Below are 27678 nucleotides of genomic sequence, written 5' to 3' on the forward strand. Positions count from 1 at the left end.
CAACTGGCTGGTAAGTAGTATTAACCAGCCGTACTCCTCTGACACAAAGGCTGGAATGTCCATTGGGAGCATAGCCTTTTTGTGTGTTTTTAACTGCTTTGGAAACATCTCCTTAGTATTGAACCCACTCACATACCAGCCTCTTAGGATTTATTCATTCACTCATTGGCTATTTATTGAAACATTCTGTGTGTCAAATACTATGCTGTTAATGCAAGACTTCTAAGATTGAAATGGTACTAAACCTGCATATTGACTCTCACCCTTTCCCAGTTTCCCAGTGTGAAGAATCAAACAAAATATTCTGTTCTGCTGTAGGAGTTGGGGTTTGGGCTCCCATTGCACCAGAGTATTAACTGGCTTGAACAGAAGATGGTGCACAATTAAACCGTGACTGTGCAATTGCTGATGGAATTTACCACAGATATTAAACCTTAAAAGTAAAGATAATGGTATTTGATTAGAAGCAGATAGGCTCCTAATTGCCTATAAGCCTTTTTTAAAACTTCAAGTAAAAAATCAGTGAAAACTTGTTTTGGGCTGCTATAACAAAATATTACAGATTGGGTAGCTTATAAAAACAACAGAAATTTATTTCTCACATTTCTGGAGGCTGAGAAGTTTGAGGTTGGGGTTTAGCATAATCGCGTTCGGGTGAGGGTCCTCTTCCTGGTTCATCCTGGGCCTTCTCCCTGTGTCCTCACAAAGTGAAAGCTGCCGTGCTCTGTTGTGGGTCTCTTTTGTAATCAGAGCATTAATGTGATTCATAAACGTTCTACCCTCGGGACCTGTGCACCTCTGGGACTAGGACTTCAACATGTGAATTTGCCAGGGGATGGGGGACATTCAGACCATACCATTGTTTTATTTTTCTAGCTCATTTTATGAGTAATATTTAACCCTATTAAAAGTATGTATGTGAGAACAAAGACTTTCACTTCACTACAGTATTCCTATCACCTGGCATAGTAGCAATTAATATTTGTTGAATTAATGAATGAACTCTTACTCATTGCTTCTATTTCCCCTTTATTTTAGGAACTTATAATCAAAACTGTATTAAGCTCAGCAAGAGATGAACCCTCCGGTCCTGCACGGTAGGTCAGATATTCTTAAGACTTGTCATAACTGTTAGGAACCTTATTTTAGAAGTTGATTGAATTATTTAGCAGTCCACATTGTTTCAGATACACAAAAGCAATTCTGAATTATAAATTTAAATTATTTGCATAATTAAATACTTTTCTCATTATTTAAATATGACTCACTAAAAGAAATACTAGTCATCCTTTCAGTATCTTTACCCTCTGTATTGAAAATAACTTTTTTCTTTCTTTAGTTTTTTAAAATATACTTTATTGATTATGCTATTACAGTTGTCCCATTTTCCCCACTTTATTCCCCTGTACTCTGCATCCCCCCCACCCATATTCCCCCCTCTTAGTTCATGTCCCTGAGTCATACATATAAGTTCTTCAGCTTCTCTATTTCCTATACTATTCTTAACCTCCTCCTGTCTATTTTGTACCAACCATTTATGCTTCTTATTCCCTGTACCTTTTCCCTCAATCTCCCCTCTCCCCGCCCCCCCCACACTGATAACCCTCCATATGATCTCCATTTCTGTGATTCTGTTCCTGTTGTAGTTGTTGGCTTAGTTTGTTTTCAGGTTCAGTTGTTGATAGTTGTGAGTCTGTTGTCGTTTTACTGTTCATAGTTTTGATCTTCTTTTTCTTAGATAAGTCCCTTTAACATTTCATATAATAAGAGCTTGGTGATGATGAACTCCTTTAACTTGACCTTATCTGAGAAGCACTTTCTCTGCCCTTCCATTCTAAGTGAAAGCTTTGCTGGATAGAGTAATCTTGGATGTAGGTCCTTGCCTTTCATGACTTGGAATACTTCTTTCCAGCCCCTTCTTGCCTGTTGATAGGTTGGCTATCTCTTCATCGCTTAGTTCTGTTTTTGAAGCTTTGATCTGTTCTTTCATTAGGGCCATATTTTTTCTGTCTTGGCACAGCTGATACACTGTAAGGGGCGTAGCCCTAGATATTTGCCAGGGCGGCGCAACCCTGGTATGGCACTGAATGTGGGGCAGATGTCTAAGAGGGAACAATGCTGTTTGCTCGGCCCTCAGCTGGCTTTCAGTCACTTCCCCAGCTACCCACAAGCAACTTGGGCCCTTTTGGTGCTGATTCCCAGGTGGATGGTTTTGTGTACATTCCAGGACCCTGTGGGTCCCTCCAATGAACTCTCCTGTGAGGCTGGGAGTTTCTCTTACCACCACAACCCCCACAGGTTTTTACCTCCAGAGATTTCGAGGCTTTCTTTTCCTGCTGTGGAACCCTGGGTCGCGCAGTCTGTCTCGCTCCCCAGTTCCTCCCGTTTTATCTACATTCAAATATGGGACCTCTGCATCCTCCAGCCTCAGCCTCACCTGCCCCATCCTCCAGCCATTGCCTTGCTGTGTGTCCTCTCCCTGCCCCGGATGCTCATCTCTGCCCCTCCTACTGGTCTAGATGAATGTTTCTTCTTTAACTCCTTGTCAGACTTCCATACAATTCAGTTTTCTGGATGTTCTGGGGGTTTTTTGTTTTTAAATTTGTTGTCCTTCTTTTAGTTGTGTGAGGAGGCAAAGTGTTTCTACCTCCGCCTCTATCTTGACCAGAAGTCCAAATACCCTTCTTTAGAGTGTTTTTGAAAGAGTTTTGTATATTTATTTTTAAAGATAGGGGAAGGGAGGGAAAAAGATAGGGGTAAAAACATCAGTCCATTGCCTCTTGAATGCCCCGCAACTGGCGACCTGGCCTATAACCCTGGCATGTGCCTTGACTAGCAATCGAACCAGAGACCCTGCAGTTCACAGGCTGCTGCTCAATCCACGGAGCCACACCAGTCAGGGTGAAAATGACTTCTTTTAATTTAAATACATTTTGCTTTCCTTTCATTTTATATTTGTCACTGTTTCTTATGCAATACTTTTAAATGTAGTAGTAGGTACCCAATGAATGTTTGTTAAATTGAATTAAAATAAAACATTATTATTGTAAAAATAATATATTTAAGAATATAGCATATGTTGATATTAACAATTATTTGATCAGGATGTTTTAAAAATATATATAAGTAAGTTTTTAGAGTATTTTCTTTTCAAATATCTTATTAAGAAGTGAAAACTTGGCATTTTTTGTTTTACTAAACATTCCCCAAAAAAGGTTGAGATTTAAATCAGCTGGTTGTCAGTAACACATCATGTTTTTTCTCATCCCCAAAATATCATCAATTTACATATTTCTTGAATGTCATTATAATAGTTTGTTATTAGCTTCAACATTAGTCTGTGTTACTACTCTGGCCTTCATCTCAGCAAAGCTTCCTCATTTCCAACACACTTTCTGACCCAGCATTCATGAAAGTGCAGATCATTGCTCTGACCATTTGGATTTTAACTCTAATTGAAACCTCTTTTTTTTCCAGCAAGTAAAAATAATATAAAATGAGCAGCTGGCTTAAATGAGACATAGCTCCAATTTCTTAATTCAATTCCATGTTTCTCACTTAATTGTAAAGGTAACTAAAAGCAAATCTTGAGTAAATTTTTTACATTAATTCTACTTTAATATTAGACATGTCCAGAAATGACATTGTCTTTATCATTATACTATATTTTCATTTTTGGTAGCTTTACCCTCAAATTGGATAATTTTCAATATTATTTCTCTAGTATTTTCTATGTTAAAAATGACAACCTTTTGTTTCCACAATTTTCCTATAATATTGTTTCATTTATTCCTCATCACAGTGCTGAGAAATTAATGCAACCATCATTATCCTTCCAATTTTCCTAGCAAGAAACGGATGGCTTAGAAAGCTAACATTTATTAAGCCCTTTCTAGGTGCCAGACACTGTTCTAAATACTTTATTACCTCATTTAATCTTTGCAACAACTCTAGGAGATAGGTACAATTTGTATCCTCCTTATTATGGGAACCCAAAGTATTTAAATAATCAGCCCTATCACCCAGAAATGGCAGAGCCATGATTAAAACCTGGCAGTTTGCCTTCAGAGCTTTATTAGATCCATAAATAATAATGGCTGGATCAGATTTGAACCTAGAGCTCCAGGTTCTAGATTTTCTGCCTTTTTCTTTTTTAACTGCGTTTCATCTCAAGTAAAGAATATTGAAGCCTAAAATATAGCTGCCCAGAACCAGATTTCGGAACCATTAACACAACAGCGTGTACTAAGAATGTAGGGAAGAAAAAGGACTCATGGATATGGACAACAGGGTGGTGATTGCTGGGGGGCAGTGGGGTATATGGAGACTAAATGGTAATGGGAAAAAATATGATAAAAATTAAATTTTTTGAAAAGTATAGGAAAATTGCATAAATTGAACATAACCATTTTATAAATGTATTTCCTGTACTTTTCAGGAATGTGAAGTCTTAGAAGCTTATACTCCCAAAATTGACCTGGAGCAGAGAGTTGAGCCATACTGGGAATAATCTAGATTATTTGGACATCTTTTTAGAAATGTAGGAAACTGTACATGCATACGTGTGTACGTACACACACATACACACATATCTTATCCCTTTGTTAACAAAAATACCGTTAAGCAGCTGCGCTCCCAGTCTGTGCCTTTAGTTAGCTGCATCAGTGGAGAGCTTTGCTTCACTTCAGAGTTTAATGTTACTTTAGGAGTATAGCTCTATATACTGCTAACGGGGAAACTTGGTTATTTACATCTGTAAATTTTACCCAAGATTTATGGAGAGACAATAGTAGAGAAGAAATAAAGCAGTGGAATTGCTTAGAAGACTTTCTGGTGGAGTTTTTTTGTTTGGTTGGTTTTGTTTTTTTATTTAAAACTACTTTTATTACTTTGGGGTGAGCACCACACTAATAAAAACCACTGGCAAGGGCTAACCTCCTCACCTCCAGGAGTGGCCCAGGGAGAGAGGCTACCTGAGGGAAGGGAAGCACAAAAGGGACCCGCTGAGACCCAGGGCAATGGGGTGCCCTTGGCGCTGGCACCTGTGAGCACTGCAGGAGGAAACGCCAGCGTGGTGGGACTGGCCCCAGGCACCCAGGCAAAGGGCAGGAGGGTTGGACAAGCTACTTGAGTTCCACCTTCTTGTTTGCCTTCTTCTGCCTTTGCTGCATTATCTCAGAGCCCCTCTGGTTGCAGTGGCAGCAGAAGCCCGTCATCTCCGATCTTTCCCTTAACCGAGTCTGCTTTTTCATGTTCTGGCAGGCAAGCTCACGCTGGTTACTGCGGGCATGATGACGGCAGCGGCTGTGGTGGTTTTGATAGTAAACAATTTTTGTAGCATTAACACTGTGCTAGACTAAAACTTCTCGTCCAATTTGTTTAGGAAGTAAAATGTTTCCGCACTGAATTGTTCTGAAGTTTAGCAATTTCATTTAAGAGTATCAATTTAAGAATATCAGTGTCAGTACATGCCAGGTATACCAGGATATTAGAAGGAGTTGACTTTGCTTATTCGTAGAACCATTATGGTCTTCATCAGAAGCTTATATTTGAACACACTAATGGAATTCTACTGATTCCTATCACAAGTTCTCCCTTCAAGCTGAAATTCAGTTGAAGTAGGGAAAGGGAGGTTCACAAGACATGAAGCAACAGAACACAAATTCTATAAGTTCGTTTCTGTTGGAATCCCTTTTAAAGAAAGCATATGCTTTTTATTTGTGATCCTAACTTGTTTTTAAGAGTTTGTAGTGAGCTATGTTAAATGTAAATGATAATGAAAATAATATTTGTCTTATCCTAGCTGCTTCTAGTTTTTAAGTTCACCTTTCTGCTATCAATTAATCAAATTACACTCTTTCCTTTTTGAAAGCAGGTTACATATTTGAGAAGCTTTATGGAAATATCAATTTATTAATATGGGTTTGTTAGAAAAATCCTGTGTATTATCTGTGCCTATGATCTTGGTAGTAAACTATAATTGAAAATTAGAGTTTTGGGGATGTACTTTCCTCCCACTTTCTCTTCCTAAGCAGATCTAATGTACAAAGTAACACTAATTTACAGAGTAGAGATCAATTTAGTTAAATAGTGCATGTTCATTCTGTGTTGGCTGATTGTGGTTGTGGGGATGGTTTCATTTAATTTAAAGGCTCATACACTTTCATTTGTATCATTGGTTGCCTTTTTTGCAGATGCGTGGCACTTTGCAGTTTAGGTATTTGGATTTGTGAAGAACTAGTCCATGAGTCTCATCATCCTCAAATTAAGGAAGCTCTGAATGTAATTTGTGTTTCCTTAAAGGTAAGAGAAAAAAACTTAGTGAAATATATTAAGATAGTATAGAATCATGACTGTTCTTCTCCAGGTATTAATTATAACTTATGCCCTCATAGATGTAAAACATTTAATAAATGTGTTCATTAATTTATTATTACATTATTTCCTTGATCCTAACTTTTTCATTAAGAGTGGTCCTACTCTTGAATTTAGGTAATCCAAGTAATGACCCATTTTATCTCCTCTTTTTTTATATTTGGCTTCGTCCCCAGAGTACATACAGATGATTCCTAAAAAGGAAGGTAGTCATTTAACAACATATGTGGTGTTGTTTATTTTTTCTTTATCAGTATTTTTGTAACCTCCTATTTGATCATTATCACATCTGAATTCTTAAGCTGCTTAACTTTTGGCTTTATCATTCAAGTTAAATACCCTCTTTGCGAACAGAATAAGATTTGTTCAGAAATAATAACCTAACTATTTGGAGAGTCTGAATGAATAAATGCATATTTTTTTGTTTCTGAAAGGATATATACTACTGTTTCTGTCTTAAGACTTGTAGTATACTATCTGCATAGGACTCTGAATACAGAGTACAAGTATTACTAAATGACAGATATTTCTGAGCATATACTGGCATGAGGCACTTTGTTAGGCAGAATAAGGGATACCAGAATGAAAAGAATTGTAAATACTAGATTCAGGAAATTAATGATATGATGACTGAAAAAGATTAAAATAAGGGTGACAACATTAAAAAGGCCAAGAGAACCAAATGAGTGGTGTATGTAAATTACAGAGGAAGCAGAGATCACGTGGACTTAAGTACCAGAGAAGACTTTGGAAAGAGGAGACATTTGGTCAGGGCTTGAAGAGTGGGTAGGATTTGGTCGTAGAGAGAGAAGCATGAAAAGTTTGACTTTATGCCATTGGGGAGTTATTTAAGAGTTTTAAGTGTAGAGAATGTCAGCATAGGAGGAGTTCTTTAGAAGACTGATTTGGAAGTACTGAGTATAGTAGATTGGGAAGGGGAAAGAGTAATAAGATTAGAGGCTGCTGCAGCAATGCAGGTAAGAGAAAATGGAATAAAACTTGAATAAGGACAAACGTTACAAATGAAAAATAAAGTTAATTGTGTCTTTGGAATGTGTTGTGATTTTTTATTTCGATTTCGCAGCTGTATATCTCCCTAATATTTTAATAAACATTATAAATATAGAATGACAAAAGGAAACATGTATGAAATGTAAATTTTTCAGCAGTTAATGCATTGATGCATAATAGTTCAAGAAGAAGCTTTTATAAGTTGTTTTTTCTTTTTGTTATTATTACAGTTTACTAATAAAACAGTAGCCCATGTAGCTTGTAACATGCTTCACATGCTGGTTCACTATATACCTAGACTTCAGATTTACCAGCCTGATTCTCCCTTGAAAATTATTCAAGTAAGTAATTTCTTATTTTTTTAATAATGACCTTGTTGAAGATTTTTAGATTTGGGTACCCTGAATTATAAAATTATTTAGTAGTTTTCTTCAAATTTTGCATAGGTAGGAAACGGCAACCCAGGAAGTGTTTTTGACTAGCAAAGTTCATGACACTACCTTTGTTTTTTATGTTAGAAGATTGTGTTCTTGTTTTTAAAGGCTACCTGCAAATTTATAACTGCCATTGTCTTTATCAGTGCGCATTTGGCATCATTCTCTCTCTTAGACTAAGAAAAGGTACCACCCATCCAGTTACCGTATCAGGACATTATTTTGATTCATTACTTTTCTCATCTCTTCAGCCAATTATTATGAAGTTTTTAAACTTTAAGTCCTGTCTTCTCCACTTACATTTTTTACTGAAGTTATTGGGGTACAGGTTTCACGTGTACAACTCAGTAAAACATGATCTGCACACTGCATCATTCACCCATCACCCCAAGCAAAGTCTCTTTCCATCCCCCTGTGTGTGTGAGTTTGTTTAATCCCTTCACCTTCGTTCATCCAGACTGCCAAACCTTGCCCCTCCTGACAGCTGTCACTCTGCTCCATGTATCCATGCCTGTGTTTCGGTTTTGAGCGTCAGTTCATTTTGTTCATTAGATTCCACATATATGTGAGATCATACGGTATTTGGCCTTCTGTGACTAGCTTATTTCGCTGATTTAGCATAATAATCTCCAGGTCCATATGTGCTGTCACAACAGATAAGATTGCCTTATTTTTTTTTTACAGCCAAGTAGTATTCCATTGTGTAAAGGTACCACAGCTTCTTTTTTAAAAAATCCTTACCTGAGGATATGTTATTGATTGATTGAGAGAGAGAGACAGAGAGAGTGCACATTCATGAAACTTCAATGTGAGAGAGAAACATCAATCAGTTGCCTCCCATATGCCTTCTGATGGGAACCTGCAACCTTTTGGTGTATGGGACCATCCTCCAATCAACTGAGCCACCCATCCAGGGCAACCATACCTTTTTTATCCACCCATTTACTTATGGACACTTGGGATGTTTCCAGGTCTTGGCTATTGTAAATAATGCTGCTATGAACATCGGGGTGCATATATTCTTTCAAATTAGTGTTCTGGGTTTCTAAGGATATATTCCCAGAGGTGGGATCACTGGGTCAGAAGGCAGTTCCATTTTTAATTTTTTGAGAAAACTCCATACTGCTTTCCACAGTGGCTGCATCAGTCTGTATTCCCACCAACAGCGCACAGGAGTTCCCCTTTCTCCACATCCTCGCCAGCACTTGTTGTTTCTTGATTTATTGGTGATAGCCATCTGGCTGGTGTGAGGTGACATCTCACTGTGGTTTTAATTTGCATCTCTCCGATGATTAGTGACATTGAGCATTTTTTTCATATGTATATTGGTCATCTGTATGTCCTCTTTGGAGAAGTGTCTATTCAAGTCATTTGCCTATTTCTTAATTGAGTTATCTTCCTGGTGTTGAGTTGTATAAGTTCTTTATATATTTTGGAAATTAACCTGTGCTTTTGGTGTCTTATCCAGGAAATCAATGCCAAGACCAATATCAAGAATCATTTTCCCTATGTTTTCTTCTAGGAATTGTATGGTTTCAGTCCTTACACTTCAATCTTTGATTTATTTAGAGTAATTTTTGTGAGTGGTGTAAGATAGGGGTACACTTTTATTCTTTTGTATGTGACTATTTAGTTTTCACAGCACCATTTATTGAAGAGACTGTGCTTTCACCATTGTGTGTTCTTGGTGCCCTTGTCAAAGATTAGTTGGCCATGTAAGCGTGGGTTTGGGTATAGGCTCTCTATTCTGATCTACTGTTTTATGCCTATACCTTACTGTCATATTTTTATTACTGTAGCTTTATAATGTAACTTGAAATTAGGGAGTGTGATGCTTCCAACTTTGTTCCTCTTTCTCAAGATAGTGTTGGCTCTTCATGGCATTTTTGGTTTGTACAGATTTTAAAATAGTTTTTTCTGTTTCTGAGAAAAATGCTATTGGAATTTTGGGTTTTATTGAATTTGTAGATCTCTGGGTAGTATGAACAACTGAACAATATTAAGTCTTCCAGTCTATAACATGGAATATCTTTCCAGTTACAATAGTCCTCCCTTATCCACAGTTTTGCTTTCTGCAATTTTAATTACCCATGGTCAACTGCAGTCCAAAAATAATAAATGGAAATTTTCAGAAATAAACAATTTATAGTAAGTTTTAAATTGCATCCTGTTCTGAGTAGTATTGTGAAATCTCACGCTGCCCCTCTCCATCCCACCTGGGATGTGAATCGTCCCTTCGTCCAGCATATCCACACTGTACACACTGCCCACCCATTGGTAGCCGTCTCAGTTACCGGATTGTCTGTCATGGCATCCAATGGTTGTGTTCAGTAACCCATATTCTACTTAATAAAGGCCTCAAAGTGTAAGAGTAGTAAGATGCTGGCAGTTCAGATATACCAAAGAGAAGCTGTAAAGTGCTTTCTTTAAATGAAAAGGTGAAAGCTGCTAACATTGCTAAGATCTACAGTAAGAATGAATTTTCTATCCATGAAATTGTGAAGAAGGAAAAAGAATTTGTGCTAGTTTGCTGAGAGACCACAATCACATAACTACTCTTACAGTATACTGTTATAATTGTTCTATTTTTTTAATTGAATTTATTTTTCTTTTTTCTGTTTTGCTCAATCCCTCTACCACCTTAACCCAGCACCCAATCACCCCCAACACCTAACAGCTGTCAGCCTACTCTCTATCTATGAGCCTGCCTCTATGTTGCTTGTTAGTTTATTTTGTTGACTGGATTCCACAGACAAGTGAAATCATATGGCATTTGTCTTTCTCTGACTGACTTAGCATAAGCTCTCCAGTCCATCCATGCTGTCAGAAAGGTTAAAATTTCCTTCCTTTTTATGTCCTAGCAGTATTCCATTATCTATGCGTAGCACAGCTTCTTTATTCACTCATCTACTGCTGGATTACTGTTGTTAATCTCTTCCTATGCCTAGTTTGTAAATTAAACTTATCATAGGTATGTGTGTATAGGAAAAAACATAGTACATACAGGGTTTGGTACTCTCTGAGGTTTTAGGTACCCACTGGGGATCTTGGAACATACCCACTGTAGTTAAGGGGGGATACTGTATTTGTGTTCCTACATTTCATTCCTCAGTGTTTTACAGTTTTCAATGTACAGGTCTTTCACCTCCTTGATTAAATTTATTCCTAAGTATTGGTTTCAATGCTATTGTAATGTGGTGATATCTTTCATAATTTCTCTTTCTGATAGTTTGTTGCTTGTGTATAGAAATGCAACTGATTTTATATCCTGCAATTTTACTGAATACATTTCTAGTTGTAACAGGTTTTTGCTACAGTGTTTAGGGTTTCCTATATATAAGATCATGTCATCTGTAAACAGAAATAATTTTATTTCTTCCTTTCAGATTTCGATGCAATTTATTTATTTATTTACCCAATTGCTGCAGTAGGACTTCTAATACTGTGTCGAATAGAAATGGCAATTGTGGACATCATTGTCTTACTCCTGACCTTAAATGAAAGGCTTTTTAACTTTTCACCATTAAATATGATATTAACTGTGGGCTTATCATTTACGGCCTTTATGTTTAGGTACATACCTTCTATACTTCATATGATGAGCAGGGTAGATACCTTGAGTGACAGAATTACAGATGATTTTTATAAATCTTTGTGCTTATCTGTATATATATGTTTATATTAGGTTTTTATTAGAACATATATTATCTGTGTGTTTATACTTGATTCATGAGTTGAGTTTGTGCAAAATGCATAAGTTGACAGCATATAATGTTGGTTCTGTGATCTCACTTATAAGAGGAATCTAATGAGCAAAATAAACTAGTGAGCAAAATAGAACCAGAGACATAGAATCACAGAACAGACTGATAGCTGTAGGATGGGAGGATGAAGGTGGGGACTGTTTGAAAAAAGGGGAAGGTATTAGTCATGGAACGTATATGAAGGACCCATGGACATGGACAGCGGGGTGCGGATTGACCGTGAAAGTGGGGGGGCGGGCTGGGCAGAAGAGGGCAAAGGGGGAAATAATTGGAACAACTGTAGAACATAAAAATAAAAAAGATGTTAATAAAACAACTTGGAAAAATATAATATTATAGACGAGGATTGTACATGATTGATAGTTAAGAGGTACTTGAAAAGTTTACATATTAAAAATTACTTTGAAATAATATTGTTAATGTTTCAGAATAAACTTGCAGCGATATATTCTATATCATTTTAGCATTAACATTTAAGGTTCAGAATGCACCATTAGTTTGTAAACATGTTTTATGCTTTTTTCCCTCTCTTTTTACTTCTTTGTGTTTGGTTGGCTGGTTCTGGACCGTAGATCCTCATAGCCACTGTTACTCATCTTCTGCCAAGTACGGAAGCTTCATCTTATGAACTGGACAAGAGGGTAGGTAGTTTAAATTCTGTTTGCTATTTAATGTGGTTATGTAAAATATTTATATTTTAATGACAATATTAATTCATCTTGTATTTAAAACTGACTATAATGTGACATATCTATTATTTAAGTGTAACAAATTATATTTTCATCCAGATTTTAAGTTAATCATGGTCATTTGATAAAGTCTTTGAACCTCAGGGTCGTAAGGAACGTTGGAGGACATTCTATCCATGTGTAATTATTTTGAAGTCAAAATCTGGGAGCGAGGTGTGTACGGTGTCATTGTTTTAGGCTCTCTCAGCAAGTAGAGCTCCACGGCAGATTATATGCATATGCACATAAAATACCGTGTGTAATTAATATATATTTTATGGGTATATATAATATATATTTTTCATCTACCTTATATGTATTAAAACGCCATGAGTTTATCCTGACACAGTTGATCCTATTTCAATACCACAAAGTCCAGCCTGTTACTACCCCTTTCCATGTTTGTAACTCCCTGCTCCAACAGTGAAGAGCCGTTCCCTCTACCCGCGATGTGTTTATTTGTGCAGTGCTAGAAAAATTAAAGCAGGTTTTAGAATTAACCTATACCTTTGCATAGTTTACCATGAATGTAGCGTATAATTCAAAAGCTGTTTAAAAGTTCTTTGGGTCACTTACCCCTTCCTCTTCCTCACCTCAGTGTGGTTATATAATTCATTGGAAATATAGTTCAGGTAATTTTTTTCTTCCATTTGTATTTTATTTAAGGGTTTCCCCCTCATCCCTGTTGCTTTTATTTATTTTTTTTAGTCTATGGTGTATATTCATCCTTCATTTTTTTCATAAATCAGCAAATACAGCTGTACTTTCTTTTTTCTTCTTGTTTGTTATACAGAATTCTTTTCACTTTACGGTATATCCTGGGAATTCGTGATCAATTCATAAAGATCTTCCATGTTTTGTTTTGTGTTTTACAGCTGTGTAGTGTTAGTACTTTATTGTGTGAGTGTAACATACTTTATCCAACTCACTCTCCTAATGTAAACATGTAGAGTGTTTTCAGAAGTTTGCATTGCAAACAATGCTGCGGTGATGAGCTTTGTGCCCCCATATCTATTTTTACATTATTGCATTGGGTCTTTGGGTTATATTACTAGAAGTGGAATTGCTGGGTCAAAAGGTATGTAATGTAGTTAAATATTGTCATTTCTACAAGCAAACTGTGAGAGTGTCTATTTCCTTAGAGCCTAAATTCAGTGTGTGTCATTTTTTAAAAACTGTTGCCAATTTGATAGGGAAACAATGATATCCCAGTGTAGTTGTTATTTACCTTTCTTTTTTTTTTATTAATTAGGTTGAATATCTTCTGATACTTAATGCGGATTAATCTTTTATATGTTTTATTTTTGTGAATTGCTTATTCATATCATTTTACATTTTCTGACAGGTTATTCCCTGAAATTTTTACCTATTAGGGATATTAACTCTTAACTATGATATATGTTGCAAATACTTTCTCTCTTTTTTCACCTGTCTTTTGATTTTGTTTACAGTGGGTTTTTTGTTGTTGTTTCATGTGTGGGATTATGGAAAATGTTTTTTATGCAGTCAATTTATCAATCTTTCTTTCATTGTGCCTGGATTTTGAGTCCTAGGTAGAAAACCTTTCACTAAACCCTGGATAAAGAAAAATTCACCCGTATTTTCTTCTAGTATTTATATGGCTTCAATTTTTCCATCTTTATCCTTTGTTTATTTCCATCTTTATCCTTTGTTTATTATGCAAGAACATAACATAACATATCTGTTATGTTCTGAGATAGGGACCTAATTTTCGTTGTTTTTCCCAGTGGATCACCAGATTTCTTGGTTCCATATAATAAAAACTTCATATTTGCCCTTTAGTGAATATAATTTAGTAGTTAGTTCCATAACTACTTGTGTCTGTTTTTTGAGTTTCTGTACTAGCAGTTTTCAAGCTCTTTTGGTGACAAGCCCCTTCAGTACTGTAAAACATTATTGAGGACCCTAGTGAACTTTTGTTCGTGTGGATTGTATTTGGTGCACGTGAGTTGTCTTATACTGAAAGTGGTGTGTTAGGAGCGTTGTTAGCGTTTTTGTATTTTCTTGCACCTGTTGTACATGATATATTTCCCTTGTTATTTTTTCGTTTAAGTAAGTTCCTTTTGGTATTCAGAAAATCTTATACTTCTTGTGGTTACCTTTATACGTATACCTATTTTAATGCCTTTACTCCCTTGCTTTCTTACTGTCTGGTTTGTGACTATTTAATGGTATTCTTTATCTCCTGTCTGTCTGTATGTCAGTAAATGAACTTATTGTACTTTTCTCTTTCTCTTCACCTCCATTTTTAGTTACTTTATTTCTTCACATAACATACAGAATATGTCATATAACATGATTTTCCACACTCATTTCTACCTTCATATTTTTTATTCTTAGAGCTATAAATAGATCTATATTTAAGATCTATAGGTTTATAGATCTTAAATATATCAGATACTCACCATTATTCTTTTTGCTGAAGTTCCTCAGTCAGCTTCTTGGTTGGGTGAAGTTCATCTTTACTCTTCAAGAGGGACTCATGAATACAGAAATCCCCAAGCTCTTGCATATTTAAAACTTTTTCTGTAACCTGATACTTGAAAACCAGCTTGGTTAGATATGAGTCCTTGGTTCACACTAATTTCCATGAGGTTTTGTTTTTGTTTCAGTGTTGCCTTGCTTTGTATGTTGTTTTTGAGAAGTCTAATGGCATTTTTATTCTCTAGCCTTTGTAAATTATTTTATCTTTTTTCCTGGAGGCCTTACAGATACATGTGTATGTATGTGTGTGTGTTTGTATTTTGAAGTCTTTTGAAGTTTTACCAGGATGCGTGTTAAGAGTTTATTATTGGAGGTCACTTTACCCTGACATCTTAGTGGGCCTTTTCAGTACAGGGATTTCAGGGACTTCTCATGGGTGAATTGGATGTTCTTTTTCTTTCTTCCATTTCACTCATGTTTCTCTCTGACACTTTTTACTCTTTTCCTTATCTCATTTTTATTCTCTCAGTTGTTTTCCACTGTTCTCCAATGCCTCTTATTAAATTTTGTTCTTGATTTTTTAAATTTATTCTTCCTTAGGCATTTTATAATTCAGCTTTCATTTCTAATATGATTTTATTTTTTTCTTTTAGTTCATTTCCGGACCTGAGTCAATTCTTCCCTTCTTGGTTTATTTCTTTTTAGTTTTGAAATTTCTGATTGAAGATCAGGTTTTCTTTTTCTCCCATATCTTAGTGCCTATTTGAAAATATTTAGATTAGAAACTTTTGATACAGTTTTCTTTTGCCTTGTAACTGGATTATTGGGAGAAGACTTGAAGGATCAGCTTCAATGAAGACCAGCTTCATTTTGTCATTTTTGCCTCCAGTGATGTTTCAGGAAAATTTGCTCTCAGACCCACTGGTTTGTGTCTGGCAGTCCCCGGTGTCTGTACAGCTCTTCTCCAACACCGTATTTCATGTGAATCTGTTTTTTCCCCTATCTGCCTTCTTCATTGTTCAACTCTCGCATCTGGATGAAGTAGCTGGGTGTACGGAGGTGTAAGTGATCCTAGCTTTGGTCTCTGGTGACACATTTTGCTCTTAGTGATCTCTAGTTCTTCCATTGCTACTCTTCCAAGTCTCAAATTTTCTTGATTTCTTGGCTGCAGTCTTTATTTGAATTGATGACTGAACCAAGGTAAGCAGAATCTTTAATGTTTTCATTATCTATTTTTAAAGTTGTGTATTTTATTTATTTTATTTATTTTTATTTATCCTTTTTGTCACCTTATTGTTAAAATACTGTCCTGCTTTAGCGCTTTCTTCTTTTACTTTAATCAGAAGTCATTTCAAATCTTTGCTGCTTTCTGCCTGTAAGATGGTGTTATCTGTACATCTTAAGTTACTGATTTTTTTTCACCAACTTCACTCCTCCTTCTGAGCCTACCCCAGTTTTTTTATATAATATGTTCTGCATACAGATTAAACAGAGATAAAATGCATGCTTGTTGGACACCTTTGCCTATAGGAAACCATCCTTTCTCTCCATGGTTTCCTGTACACACACAGGTTAGGCATAGGACCGGACCGGTCAAATACGGAGGCATGCCTGTTTTTCTCAGAGTGACCCATAGCTTGATCAACGTAACCAAAGGCCTCCTGTGGTCTGTAAAACATACACGAACCTGACTACACTCCTTAGCATCTCCTCTCTTTAAGTTTGGGATAGAGAGTGAATGTTTCCAGACTGTAGGCCACTGTTTTGTTTTCCATATTTGTTGACATATTCTTGTTAGTCTCTGTGCCTTGAAATAATTCTACCAGTGTCCCATCCACACTGGGTGATTTACTTCTTCCCAATCCCTTCAGGGCAGTTTTCACTGCACTTTTAGAATTACAGGTTCTTCCTCCGAGGAATCTTCTTCAAAGGTGTCTGTTACCCTTTCTGTATAGATTTTCATTGTACTACTTCCACCTTCCCTTTATTTTCTCCTGGTCAGACAATATGCTTCTTTTGTTGGCCATTCAGCATTCCTAATCTGGGTTTGAATTTCCCTTTTATTTCTTGATTCTTCTAGTAGAGATCTCTTATTTTTCCCTTTTTTGTTGTCGTCATCGTCCTCTTATATCTCCTACACTGACCCTTGTAACAGCTCTCTTTTTCTCTGCATGACGGTCAGTGAAAAATTGCATCCAGGACTCTAACCCTGCTCTTGTCACCTTTTACTTGTGCATCTCTCCTACCTCTAACAGTTTTTAGTGTTTCTTCTGTCATCCATCACCATTTTTATTTCCTTTTTACTTTTGGCAGTGTCTTTCCACATTCTTCCCTAATAATATTTCTATTTACTGTCCACAGTCCTGCTGGTTCTCAGTTAGGTTGAACACTGCCATTCTGTTTCCTATGTGGATGTTAAATGCATCAGGAATTATAATTTGGCACTATAAATAATTCTTGTAGTGCTCTTCCTCAGCTTTCCTCTGATGCTCGATATTAACCGGTCATGGTCAGTACCAGAGTTCTCTCACTTGAAGTGGACTTTTTCTTTCTGGCTCTTTTTTAGGATTCTACCTAATTTCCTTTTCTCTTGCAGTTTTTCCCACCCTGCCCTTGCTCCTCATGAAAGCTTGCAATGGGCAAATGGGAAAAAGCTTACTGGGGATTTGTCGTATATTTTCTACTTGAAATATAATTTGAAGTTTGGATGATGTTTTCTGGTCAAAATGAGGGTGTGGGTTTTGTGATGTTTTATTGGTTCTTTTTGTTCATTATTGTGCTTTTGGCGGGCATGTTGGGAGACTTAGACCAGCATTACTCCTTGAGCTGGAGAATTGGTCTTCCAGTCTAAGCGTCAACAGGTCTCTTACTGCTAACTGATCGAAACTTTTATGGCACTAATGGTGATTTTTTTTAATTGAATAAAATCGACCGCATAGGTACTACTATTATTTTACTCCACATTTTGTATAAAAGTGTTTTGGTTATAGCGTCCATTAATTTAAAAGTATCCAGTGGAAAGGTTTATTTTAAAAAATTAGTAACCGTTTCAGAAAGAGGTTAAGACAGCCTAGTCTTTCTGGCAGGATACTCAGTGAGGTATTGTTAAATTAGAAGAGTATAGCTACTTGATGTCTGTTGCTTTTTAAGCTCGGTGTGCTTTTTTTTATTAAAAAAATTAACATTCCTGTCTTTATTAAGGTTTCATTATAAGAAACCCACAATAATGTTCATATAAAACACCTTGAAAGTTAGGTCTTGTAAATATTAATGTTGGAATTTAGGATTGATAGTCCCTGAAATAAATTTGGAAAACAAAACATAAGTAGTTAAATTTCTGATAAGTATTTAGCTCTTACTTTCTGAGTTCACAATAATAATGGCCGTTTGTGTTGTTGTTACAGTTGGTCGTGTCTTTACTTCTGTGCCTCCTGGACTGGGTCATGGCCTTACCTCTAAAGACGCTGCTCCGGCCAGTCCGCGCTGCCGGGACAGAAAATGACGAAGCGGACAAGTCTGTCCTCAGCTGCATTTACAAGGTAAACTTCTTTTCCTTTAGTACCGTGGTTTTCGAACTATAAGACGCACTCCCCCAAATTTGGGGGGGAAGGGAGTGCGTCTTATAGTCTGAATGCAGCTTGCATTTACATTGGTGAAATATTGTGTTATTTATGTTACTAAATATTTTATCACATTTTTTGCTTCAAAATTTTTTTCCCTATTTTCCTCCTCTAAAACTTAGGTGCGTCTTACAGTCCGAAAAAATACGGCGCTTATTTGGTAGGCAAGGTTTTATAAAACCTAAAGGAATAGCATTTCTTAGTATTTTCATTTAGAGCTAGGTATTTTATAAGAACATAGATTTGTCTTACAGTACCTAAAGATAATTAAAAAGTGCTTCCTATAATACACTGTTATTTTATTGCCACATTTTTAAAGGAGTCAAATCTTTGTTGAATATAAGAATATTAGTTAAGTTTTATTAACTCTTATTAAGAGATACTAAATTTTACCTTGTTTGAAGACCTAAATGTTAAACTGTTTAAAATTTTGTCAAGCTCTCATATTACCAGTGGATTTTTTTTCCCTTTTGCTTTTATTTATTTATTTTTACTAAAAAGGAGAACTTGTATGTTTTCCCCCTGTATTTCCAGGTATTGCATGGATGTGTTTACGGAGCTCAGTGTTTTAGCAATCCAAGGTATTTTCCAATAAGCCTCTCGGATTTGGCGTCTGTGGACTACGATCCTTTCATGCATTTGGAAAGTCTGAAAGAGCCTGAACCTCTGCACTCTCCTGATTCAGAACGGTCTTCTAAACTCCAGCCAGTGACAGAAGGTAAAGTGAGTTTTTGTCAGGACGGAGTTATCGTTTGGGTTCTCTCAAGGCATGATTAGAGGGCTTGGGTAGAAATAATGGGCAAGGATATATTTTACTCTGTAGTTGTTTACTTCATGATGTATATTACTGCAAATTTCATTTTCAGCTTAATTACTTAACATACACAGTTGCTAAGACTCTATGTGATGACGTTCCCTTTATACTTCTAGCTAAGTTATTCTGATAAATTCCTTTTGATATTTTACCTTATACGTCATAGGATTTATATAATTGAGTGAGACTTAGCTTTGGAGTCTGACAGACATGGTATTGAATTTTGACTCTCATTTAATAGCTGAGTGACTCTGTCTGTATCCCTTATTTGTAAAGTGGGGATAATATTATTTGTTCCTTCATATAGTCGTTTTGAGTACTAAATAAGATAATATGTATAAAACCCTTTACGTGGTTTTTTATATATAGTGAACTCAGTAACATTTTTTTAAAACCATATTGCTTCTACATTCAGAGTTTATTGTCTGATATAAGGGAAAGATGTAAACAAATAACCTTATGAGTATAAAAATAAACGTACATTCAAGATACAGAGGTCATTCAGAGGAACCCAGCTTATTGAAGTTTTGTAAGGAGGTGGTATACATGATAAAATTCATATTAAGAGCACTTTGACAATAGTATTTTATAGAAGTTGGTAAATTATAGCCCACACCTGCCACTTGTTTCAATAAGTAAAGTTTTTTGTTTTTTTTCTTAATTTTTATAGAGAGAGGAAGGGGGAAAGAGACAGAGAAACATCGATTTGGTTTTCCACTTATTTATGCATTCTTTGGTTGGTTCTTGTGTATGCCTTGATGGGGATTCCACCTGCAACCCTGGTGTGTCGGGATGGTGATCTAACCATCCGAGCTACCTGGCCAGAGCTTTGTAAATAAAGTTTTATCAGGACATCCCCATGCTGTTCACTTACGTATCATTATGGCTGCTTTTGTGCAAAAAGAGTAGTGTTGAGTAGTTGCAACAGAGATGTTGTGGGCTGTAAAGCCAAAAATATTTATTGTCTGGCCCCTTACAAAGGAGTTTGCTGACTTCTAGTATGTTAGATTAATTTTAGGAAGGTTAACCCAGGAGCAGGGAGGCTAATCATGAGGCTGTTGCAACAGTCGAAGCAAGAGTTGTTAAAGGCTTCAATTAGTTAAGTTTTCCCCAAAGTAGACCAAGAATATGAGAAAGTTCAGAGGCTTGGGAGAGGAAATGAGGAGGGCCATGCTACAAACGTTTTAGTTTGGGGTGCCTACTGGATATTTACATGAAGATATCTAGTGGACACGTTTGTTGTATATACATACCTAGTTCTTCACAAAGGGGTCTCTGTTAGGAATAAGTATTTACGTGTGTGTGTGTGTGCATGTTTTGTGGAGAAAATGTTGGAAAGGAAGGAAAAACAGAAGAGAGTAGTAATTTTTCAGAAATGAAGAGAGGAGAAAGATACTTAAAATATTGGCTAACAGGCCCTGGCTGGTGTGGCCTAGTGGATTGAGCCCTGGCCTACAAGCCAAAGAATAAGCAGTTCTATTCCCAGTCAAGGGCACATGCCTGGGTTGTGGGCCAGGTCATGTAGGGGGTGCTCCAGAGGCAACCACACACGGATGTTTCTCTCCCTTTCTTTCTCCCTCCCTCCCGCTTTCTCTAAAAATAAATTAAATAAAATGTTTTTTTTAATTGGCTTACAGTATTAAATGATAGATTGAGTATAAAAACACTGCCAAGTACCATATTTTGCTGTGCACAATGTGCACCCATGGCTCTGTGCGCGTTATACACGGGATTCTTACGCCCATGGTATGTAATCATTATACCCGTGTATAATGCACATCCTTGTTTTTCCCTCAAAAATTTAGGCAAAAGAAAAGTGTACATTGTACTGCAAAATAAGTAGGAGGCAGAAGCTGATGGCTGTGGGCTGAGAGGCAAGAAAGAGTTAAGGAAGTAGAGCCATTTGTTGAAACTACTCTTTAAAGAAGCTGATTATTCAAAAAGAAAAGAAATAAAACACTAAGAAAGCTAAAGGGTGATTGGGGTTAAGGGGTTTTTAAGGATGAAGAGTGTTTAATCATGAGCTGAGGAAGAAGGTGGGAAGAGGATCATCATTAGTACAGTGAGTTCCTGAGAGGTGAGCAGGAGAGTGTAGGTGCTAATATTAGCCCTTCTTATGAGACCAGAAAAAAGAAGAAGGTAAATTAAGGGACTGAGAGAAGTTACTGAGGGCCCAAAAGAAAATGAAAACTACAAAGTTTTGTTTGCACCAATCAATCTTCAGTAAGGTAGCTATGGCAGAAATACAAACTATGGCTTTCAGAATACTGGTATTTGGTTGAATCCAATCTAGGCTTGACTGACCTGATGCTAGGAAATGGCTCTTAAGTTGGAAGAAAATGGAGTGATCCAGTGAGTCAGAGTAGATGTGGTTGATAACAACTCAGAACAGTGATTCTCAGCCTTGGCTGCCCATTAGAATACTGATGTTCTGGTCCCTTCAGTAGAGATTTTGATGTGTTGATCTGGGATTGCTGGGATTTTTAAAAGCTTTGCAGGTGATTAATATGAAGCCAGGGTTGAAGACCACTAAGAGGATGAGTGTGTTGGGGCAGTGGAGTGAAACCCCCTCAAATAAGTTTCACAAGGAAGTCCAATTTGTAATGCGTACTGAAAGTAGAGCTGAAGCAGCATAGAGGCCGGTATTCCACTGACTTCTCTTCTGTCCATCTCCAAGAGCTCTACAAAAGAAATTGGGAAATCACTGGACTAGGAGGTTGTGGTCAGAGTATAAGCTGTTAAGGAAGAGTTTTAATTTTAGAAGCAAAATAGTTATAAATGATTAAAACATCTAGGATATGATCATAATATTGGATTGATGACAGAATGCAAGTGGAGATACGAAGTTACACATCAAGGAAATAGGGGTAGGGTTTGGGGTTGACTACAAATTTTTCCTGGTTTATCTAGAATACAGATATACAAGTGAAGTATCTCAGATACTGGACAGTATATTACAGCAAAATAATTTAGACAATAATTGGTATCACAATTTATTATTTCTTTAGATTTGTGTATAGTATTTATGTAAAAACAAAGATATATAAAAACAATTGCTTTCTGCTTTTAAAATTTTTTTATTTTTCAATTTCAACTGACATTCAATATTATTTTCTGTTGGTTTCAGATGTACAGCATAGTAGATAGACAATCATAATGTACAAAGTGGCCCCCAATATTTCAGGTACCCACCTGGCACCGTACTTAGTTATTACAATATTATTGACTGCATTCCCTGTGCTGTACTTTATATCCCTATGGCTCTGACTACCAATTTGGACTTCTTAGTCCCTTCACCTTTTTCACCCAGCCCCCCAACTCCCTCCACTCTGGCAACCATAAGTTTGTTTTCTGTATCTACAAGTCTTTTTATATTTTATCTGTTTATTTTAATCTTTAGATTCCACATGTAAGTGAAATCATGATATTTGTGTTTGTCTAAATTATTTCACTTAGTATGATACTTTCTAGTTCATCCATGATGTCAGAAATGGTAAGATGTCATTCTCCATTCTTTTTTATAGCCAAGTAATTTTCCTCTGTGTGTGTGTGTGTGTCTGGACACGTGTGTATACGAATGGATTTTTTATCCACTCATCTATGGATGGGCATACTTTTTGCATTTTCAGAGATGTAAAATGATAAAAGTTCGACTTTGGGCAGTATAGTGTATTTCTTAAACAGTGAAATAAGTTGTTTACTTATGTTAAGGGAAGTATTAAGGTATTTCATACCAAATTTACTGTACTATTAACAATCACTTTAAAGGACACAAAGGTAAAGATTTAAGTAGATGAGCTTTATACTGATATCGAATACTCTGTGGAGTACTATTCTATAAATGTATTCAGTTATTCCCTTTGGACTTTCTTAATTAAAGGTATTAAGGACCAAATAAATGCAGAACCTTTCAGGAACAGCTGTGAACTAGCAGCAGGTGATTCTGTGGTCTGTAGTGACTACATGCTGTGGGGTTTCTTTAATGTGGTGAAAATGACTAATCATTGTGCTCTTGTCTAAGGCATGCTTCATCATCTTCAAGTACTTTTTTGGCCAAAGATTTCTAAACATAGAGTGTCCCTAATAAGCTCAGTATTGGATTGAACAAGTCTGATTTGAGAACTATTGGCAAGAGTAGCTGTAATTATTAAATTTACTGAAGAATAAAGCAAGGTAGTGAAGTTGGCTTTTTGTCAAATGGCAGTAGTCTTATTAGCAAAAAGTCATCATTTGCAGGGTCAGAGTGAAAGGAGGCTCCAAAGAATTCATTCTGTCCTAATTATAGTTTCTCCTATATATATTATGCAAAGCTAATATTTAAAGCATTTGCCAAAATTAACTTCCTCTGCATGTTCTATTACAGTGCTGTGAATTACAGCAGCTTTTTATGTCTTGTTGCTTTTGTATGCCATAATAATCTATAATTATGGGTTTGCTGCAAATGCTGTAGGGTTTGTTTAATCTGACAATCTGAAAAGACAACCCTGAATAGGCTTTTTTAAATGAATGCTAGTTACACAAAGCCTTAGACGCTTCGATATCTTCATTTTGCATATTCTCACAAGGCTAGTTATTTTAGAATTTCATTATGAATTTTTAAATTAGAGCATTTCATTTTTTTATGTCTAAGTAGATATGTAGAAAGGAGATAAATATGTCCTACAGTTTATAACTCAAAAATAAATCTAAATAAATCTAACCTCCCAATTAAAAGTTGAGAGATTCTTATCATGTTATATTTTATATATCCTAAATTTAGAGACAAAACTGAGGAAAAAATACTTTTACCTATAACTAAAAGTTTTCATTTATTTTTTAAGTGTTCTCAATATTAATAATTATGACAGCTTTGTGAACAAGTTCACTTAAGTTGCATTCCCACTATTTCTTTGGGAGGAGCATCTGTAGAATGGACTGGTACCTTGACTTAGGGGTTTACGTTTTAGGGCAAGAGCTGGCTCATTCCTACAGTTTATTATAAGCAAATTCAAAAAGGGAACTCATAAAATCTGTGTTATTTATAATGCTCTCAAAAATTGAATGATTTATATTGTTTCTGTTATATCTAATTTATATGAGTTTTCAATTTATCTTTACAAAAAGTCTGTGTCATTTCTAAAGAAAAATGGGTCTTAAGGAGTTTTGTGTGATTTTTTTTTTCCATGATCACAAAGCAAACCAGAGACAAAGTCAGGAATTCTTTTCTTTTCTGTGATCTATTTCTATTAAATTACACTCCTTTGCTTCTTCAGAAATGTTGTGCAAAATAGATTCACTGCTTAAATAAAATGAGTCACCTTTTAAAGCATATCACTCAAAAAGAAGAAAAGGGAAAAGAACATAACAAAAGTATTTTCCTACATCAAAAAATTTTTAAATCTTTATAATAATTTATTACCACTTAAGACAAGATATAATCTTATTTAAATGAGCATTTTCAATTTATTATGGCCATTTATTTAGTAATTCATGCCAAGTAATACATTTTTGACATTACTACACACAGAAAAATAATTTATTTTATTTTTTAAGTATATTTTATTGATTATGCTATTATACTTGTCCCATTTTCTTCTCCTGTTTAATCACCTCCACCCTGCATTCCCCTCCCAACAACATTCCTCCCCCCCTTAGTTCATGTCCATGGGTTGTACATATAAGTTCTTTGGCTTCCCTATTTCCTATACTATTCTTAGCCTCCCTATGTCTATTTTGTGCCTACTCATTATGCTTCTTATTCCCTGTACCTTTTCCCCGTTTCTCCCCCCATCCCTCCCCGCTGATAGCCCTCCATGTGATCTCCATTTCTATGATTCTGTTCCTGTTCTAGTTGTTGGCTTAGTTTGTTTTTGCTTTTCTTCCTTTTAGGTTCAGTTGTTGATAGTTGTGAGTCTATTGTCATTTTACTGTTCATAATTTTGATCTTCTTTTTCTTAGATAAGTCCCTTTAACATTTCATATAATAAGGGCTGAGTGATGATGAAATACTTTAACTTGACCTTACCTGGGAAGCACTTTATCTGCCCTTCCATTCTAAATGATAGCTTTGCTGGATAGAGCAATCTTGGATGTAGGTCCTTGCCTTTCATGACTTGGAATACTTCTTTCCGGTCCCTTCTTGCTTGTAAGGTTTCTTTTGAGAAATCAGCTGACAGTCTTATGGGAACCCCTTTGTAGGTAACTGTGTCCTTTTCTCTTGCTGCTTCTAAGATCCTCTCCTTATCTTTAACCTTGGGTAATGTAATTATGATGTGCCTTGGTGTGTTCCTCCTTGGGTCTAGCTTCCTTGGGACTCTCTGAGCTTCCTGGATTTCCAGGAAGTCTATTCCCTTTGCCAGATTGAGGAAGTCCCCCTTCTTATTTTTTCAAATAAGTTTTCAATTTCTTGCTCACCCTCTTTTCTTTCTCGCACCCCTATGATTTGATGTTGAAACGTTTAAAGTTGTCCTGAAGGTTCCTAAGCTTCTCCTCATTTTTTTGAATTCTTGTTTCTTCATTCAGTTCTGGTTGAATGTTTATTCCCTCCTTCTGCTCCACATCATTGATTTGAATCCCCGTTTCCTTCTCTTCACTGTTTCCCTGTATATTTTTCTTTATTTTAATTTGCATAGCCTTCACTTTTTTCTCCATTTTGTGACTATATTCAACCATTTCTGTCAGCATCCTGTTTACTAGTGTTTTGAACTGTGCATCTGAGAGGTTGGCTATCTCTTCATCACTTAGTTCTATTGTTGTATCTTTGATACGTTCTTTCATTTGGGCCATGTCTCTGTCTTGGCACACCTGTTACGTTGTAAGGGGTGGAGCCGCAGGTATTTGCCAGGGCACAGCAACCCATTTGGCTGCATTGTGGCTCTGTATTTGGGAAAGAGGTCCAAGAGGGAACAATGCCACTTGCTCAGCTCTCGGCAGGCTTTCAGTTACTTTTCCTGCTACCCAGAAGCAAATTGGGCCCTTCTGGTGCTGATTCCCAGGTGGGTGGGTTTATGTTCATTTCAGGACCCTGTGGGTCTCTCCAGTGAGGCTAAGAATCTCCCCACTGCCACAGCCCTCATCGAATTTTACAGCCAGAGGTCTTGAGGCTTTATTTCCCTGCACTGGAACCCTGGGTTGTGTGGTCTGTGTCGCTCCTGGGTTGTTCCTCCCAGTTTATCTGCACCCAAATGGGGGACCACCAGCCTTGGCCTTTCCTACCCAGTCCTCCCTCAGCTGCATCACAGCCTGTCCTCTCTGCCTGGCTGCCCATCTCCACCACTCCTACCGGTCTGGATGAAAGTTTCTTCTTTAACTCCTTGGTTGTCAGACGTCCATACCATTCAATTTTCTGGCAGTTGTGGTTGTTTTTGTTTTTAAATTTGCTGTTGTCTTTCGGTTGTGCAAGGAGGCAAAGTGTATGTACTTATGCCTCCATCTTGGCCAGAAGTCCAGGAAAAAAAAATTTAATTCATTGTTTTCATGTGTCGCAGTAATTTGCCAAAAGAAAAGAGTAGTTGAACAAAAGGGGAAAATATGGAAATCAGATTTGTGGTAAAGATGAAAATAACACTGAGCTGGGAAGTAAAAGACTGGTACTGATGGAACAAGCAAATCCCTTAACTTCTGTGAACCTATTTGTCTTCATGTGCAAAATGTTAAGTACTGACTAGATTATCTGCTAAGGCCCCTTACAGTGTTAACTTTTATTATATTCTAAGTTATAATTAGGAAGAAAAAGCCGTCCCACCCTCTCTTTCTCTCAGGTAGTGACATATCTTTTTACTTTGCTTATAGTCATGAAAATGTAGAACTAAATTAAGGTTAGTTATTTACTGTTGTTATGTAGTGTTGAATAACTGATTTTCAGAACTAGCCATAAATATAATGGCTAGAACAGCTCGATGTAAATGAGTTTTTAAGTAAACTGCAAAATGTTCATATGTATATATATTGAATATGTAGACATAAAACTTGATTGATAATGGGAAAAGATTGAAATTTTGATACTCAGGAACATTTCAAAATCAACCAAAGCCTAAAGAAACTTGTTCTTTTATAGACTTGGAATAATGGGATGTTATTAGTATTAACGGCATAGCAGCTGCTTTGTTGCTAACTCACCACCTGTATCTAGTGGTGTTGGTTCTGAGTCTTGATGGCTATAGCTTTGAAAATGTAACACTGTTCTTCTCTCTTTTTAAATATATACCAGCAATGCACAAGCTGGTTTCCTTTATAAACTTTTAAAACAGGATTTCTTGACATACAATTTACATAAAGTAAAATTTATCCTTTGTTGATGTAGGAATTTTACTTTATATTGATTATGTTGGTGTTTAACACAGTTCTATACACTTATCAAAATTCTCCACAGAGTACAATTTAAAATTAAGGAATTTATTGAATATAGGTAATACTTCGATCATCCTATATTTATTTCTGGCAGCTAGGCCACAGTATTCCCAAATGATTAACTTACAAAATATAAATAATACTCAGGTCACACTCTAA

The 27678-nt window shown here is 36.2% G+C and overlaps 1 protein-coding gene across 7 annotated transcripts in view; it reads left to right on the forward strand.

Annotated features, from left to right (window-relative positions):
- The window catches only part of RALGAPA1 (Ral GTPase activating protein catalytic subunit alpha 1), a 256935-nt gene that overhangs the window by 130382 nt on the left and 98875 nt on the right, over positions 1 to 27678 (forward strand). For all 7 annotated transcript variants that reach the window (XM_024551309.4, XM_071221931.1, XM_024551306.2 and 4 more), the window contains 6 exons: positions 1039 to 1097; positions 6195 to 6303; positions 7617 to 7727; positions 12157 to 12225; positions 18162 to 18296; positions 18912 to 19095. In XM_024551309.4, the coding sequence (XP_024407077.2) occupies positions 1039 to 1097; positions 6195 to 6303; positions 7617 to 7727; positions 12157 to 12225; positions 18162 to 18296; positions 18912 to 19095 (667 nt within the window). The remainder of the gene's footprint in view (positions 1 to 1038; positions 1098 to 6194; positions 6304 to 7616; positions 7728 to 12156; positions 12226 to 18161; positions 18297 to 18911; positions 19096 to 27678) is intronic.

The sequence above is a fragment of the Desmodus rotundus genome, chromosome 7 (assembly GCF_022682495.2).
Source record: "Desmodus rotundus isolate HL8 chromosome 7, HLdesRot8A.1, whole genome shotgun sequence".
Classification (NCBI taxonomy): domain Eukaryota; kingdom Metazoa; phylum Chordata; class Mammalia; order Chiroptera; family Phyllostomidae; genus Desmodus; species Desmodus rotundus.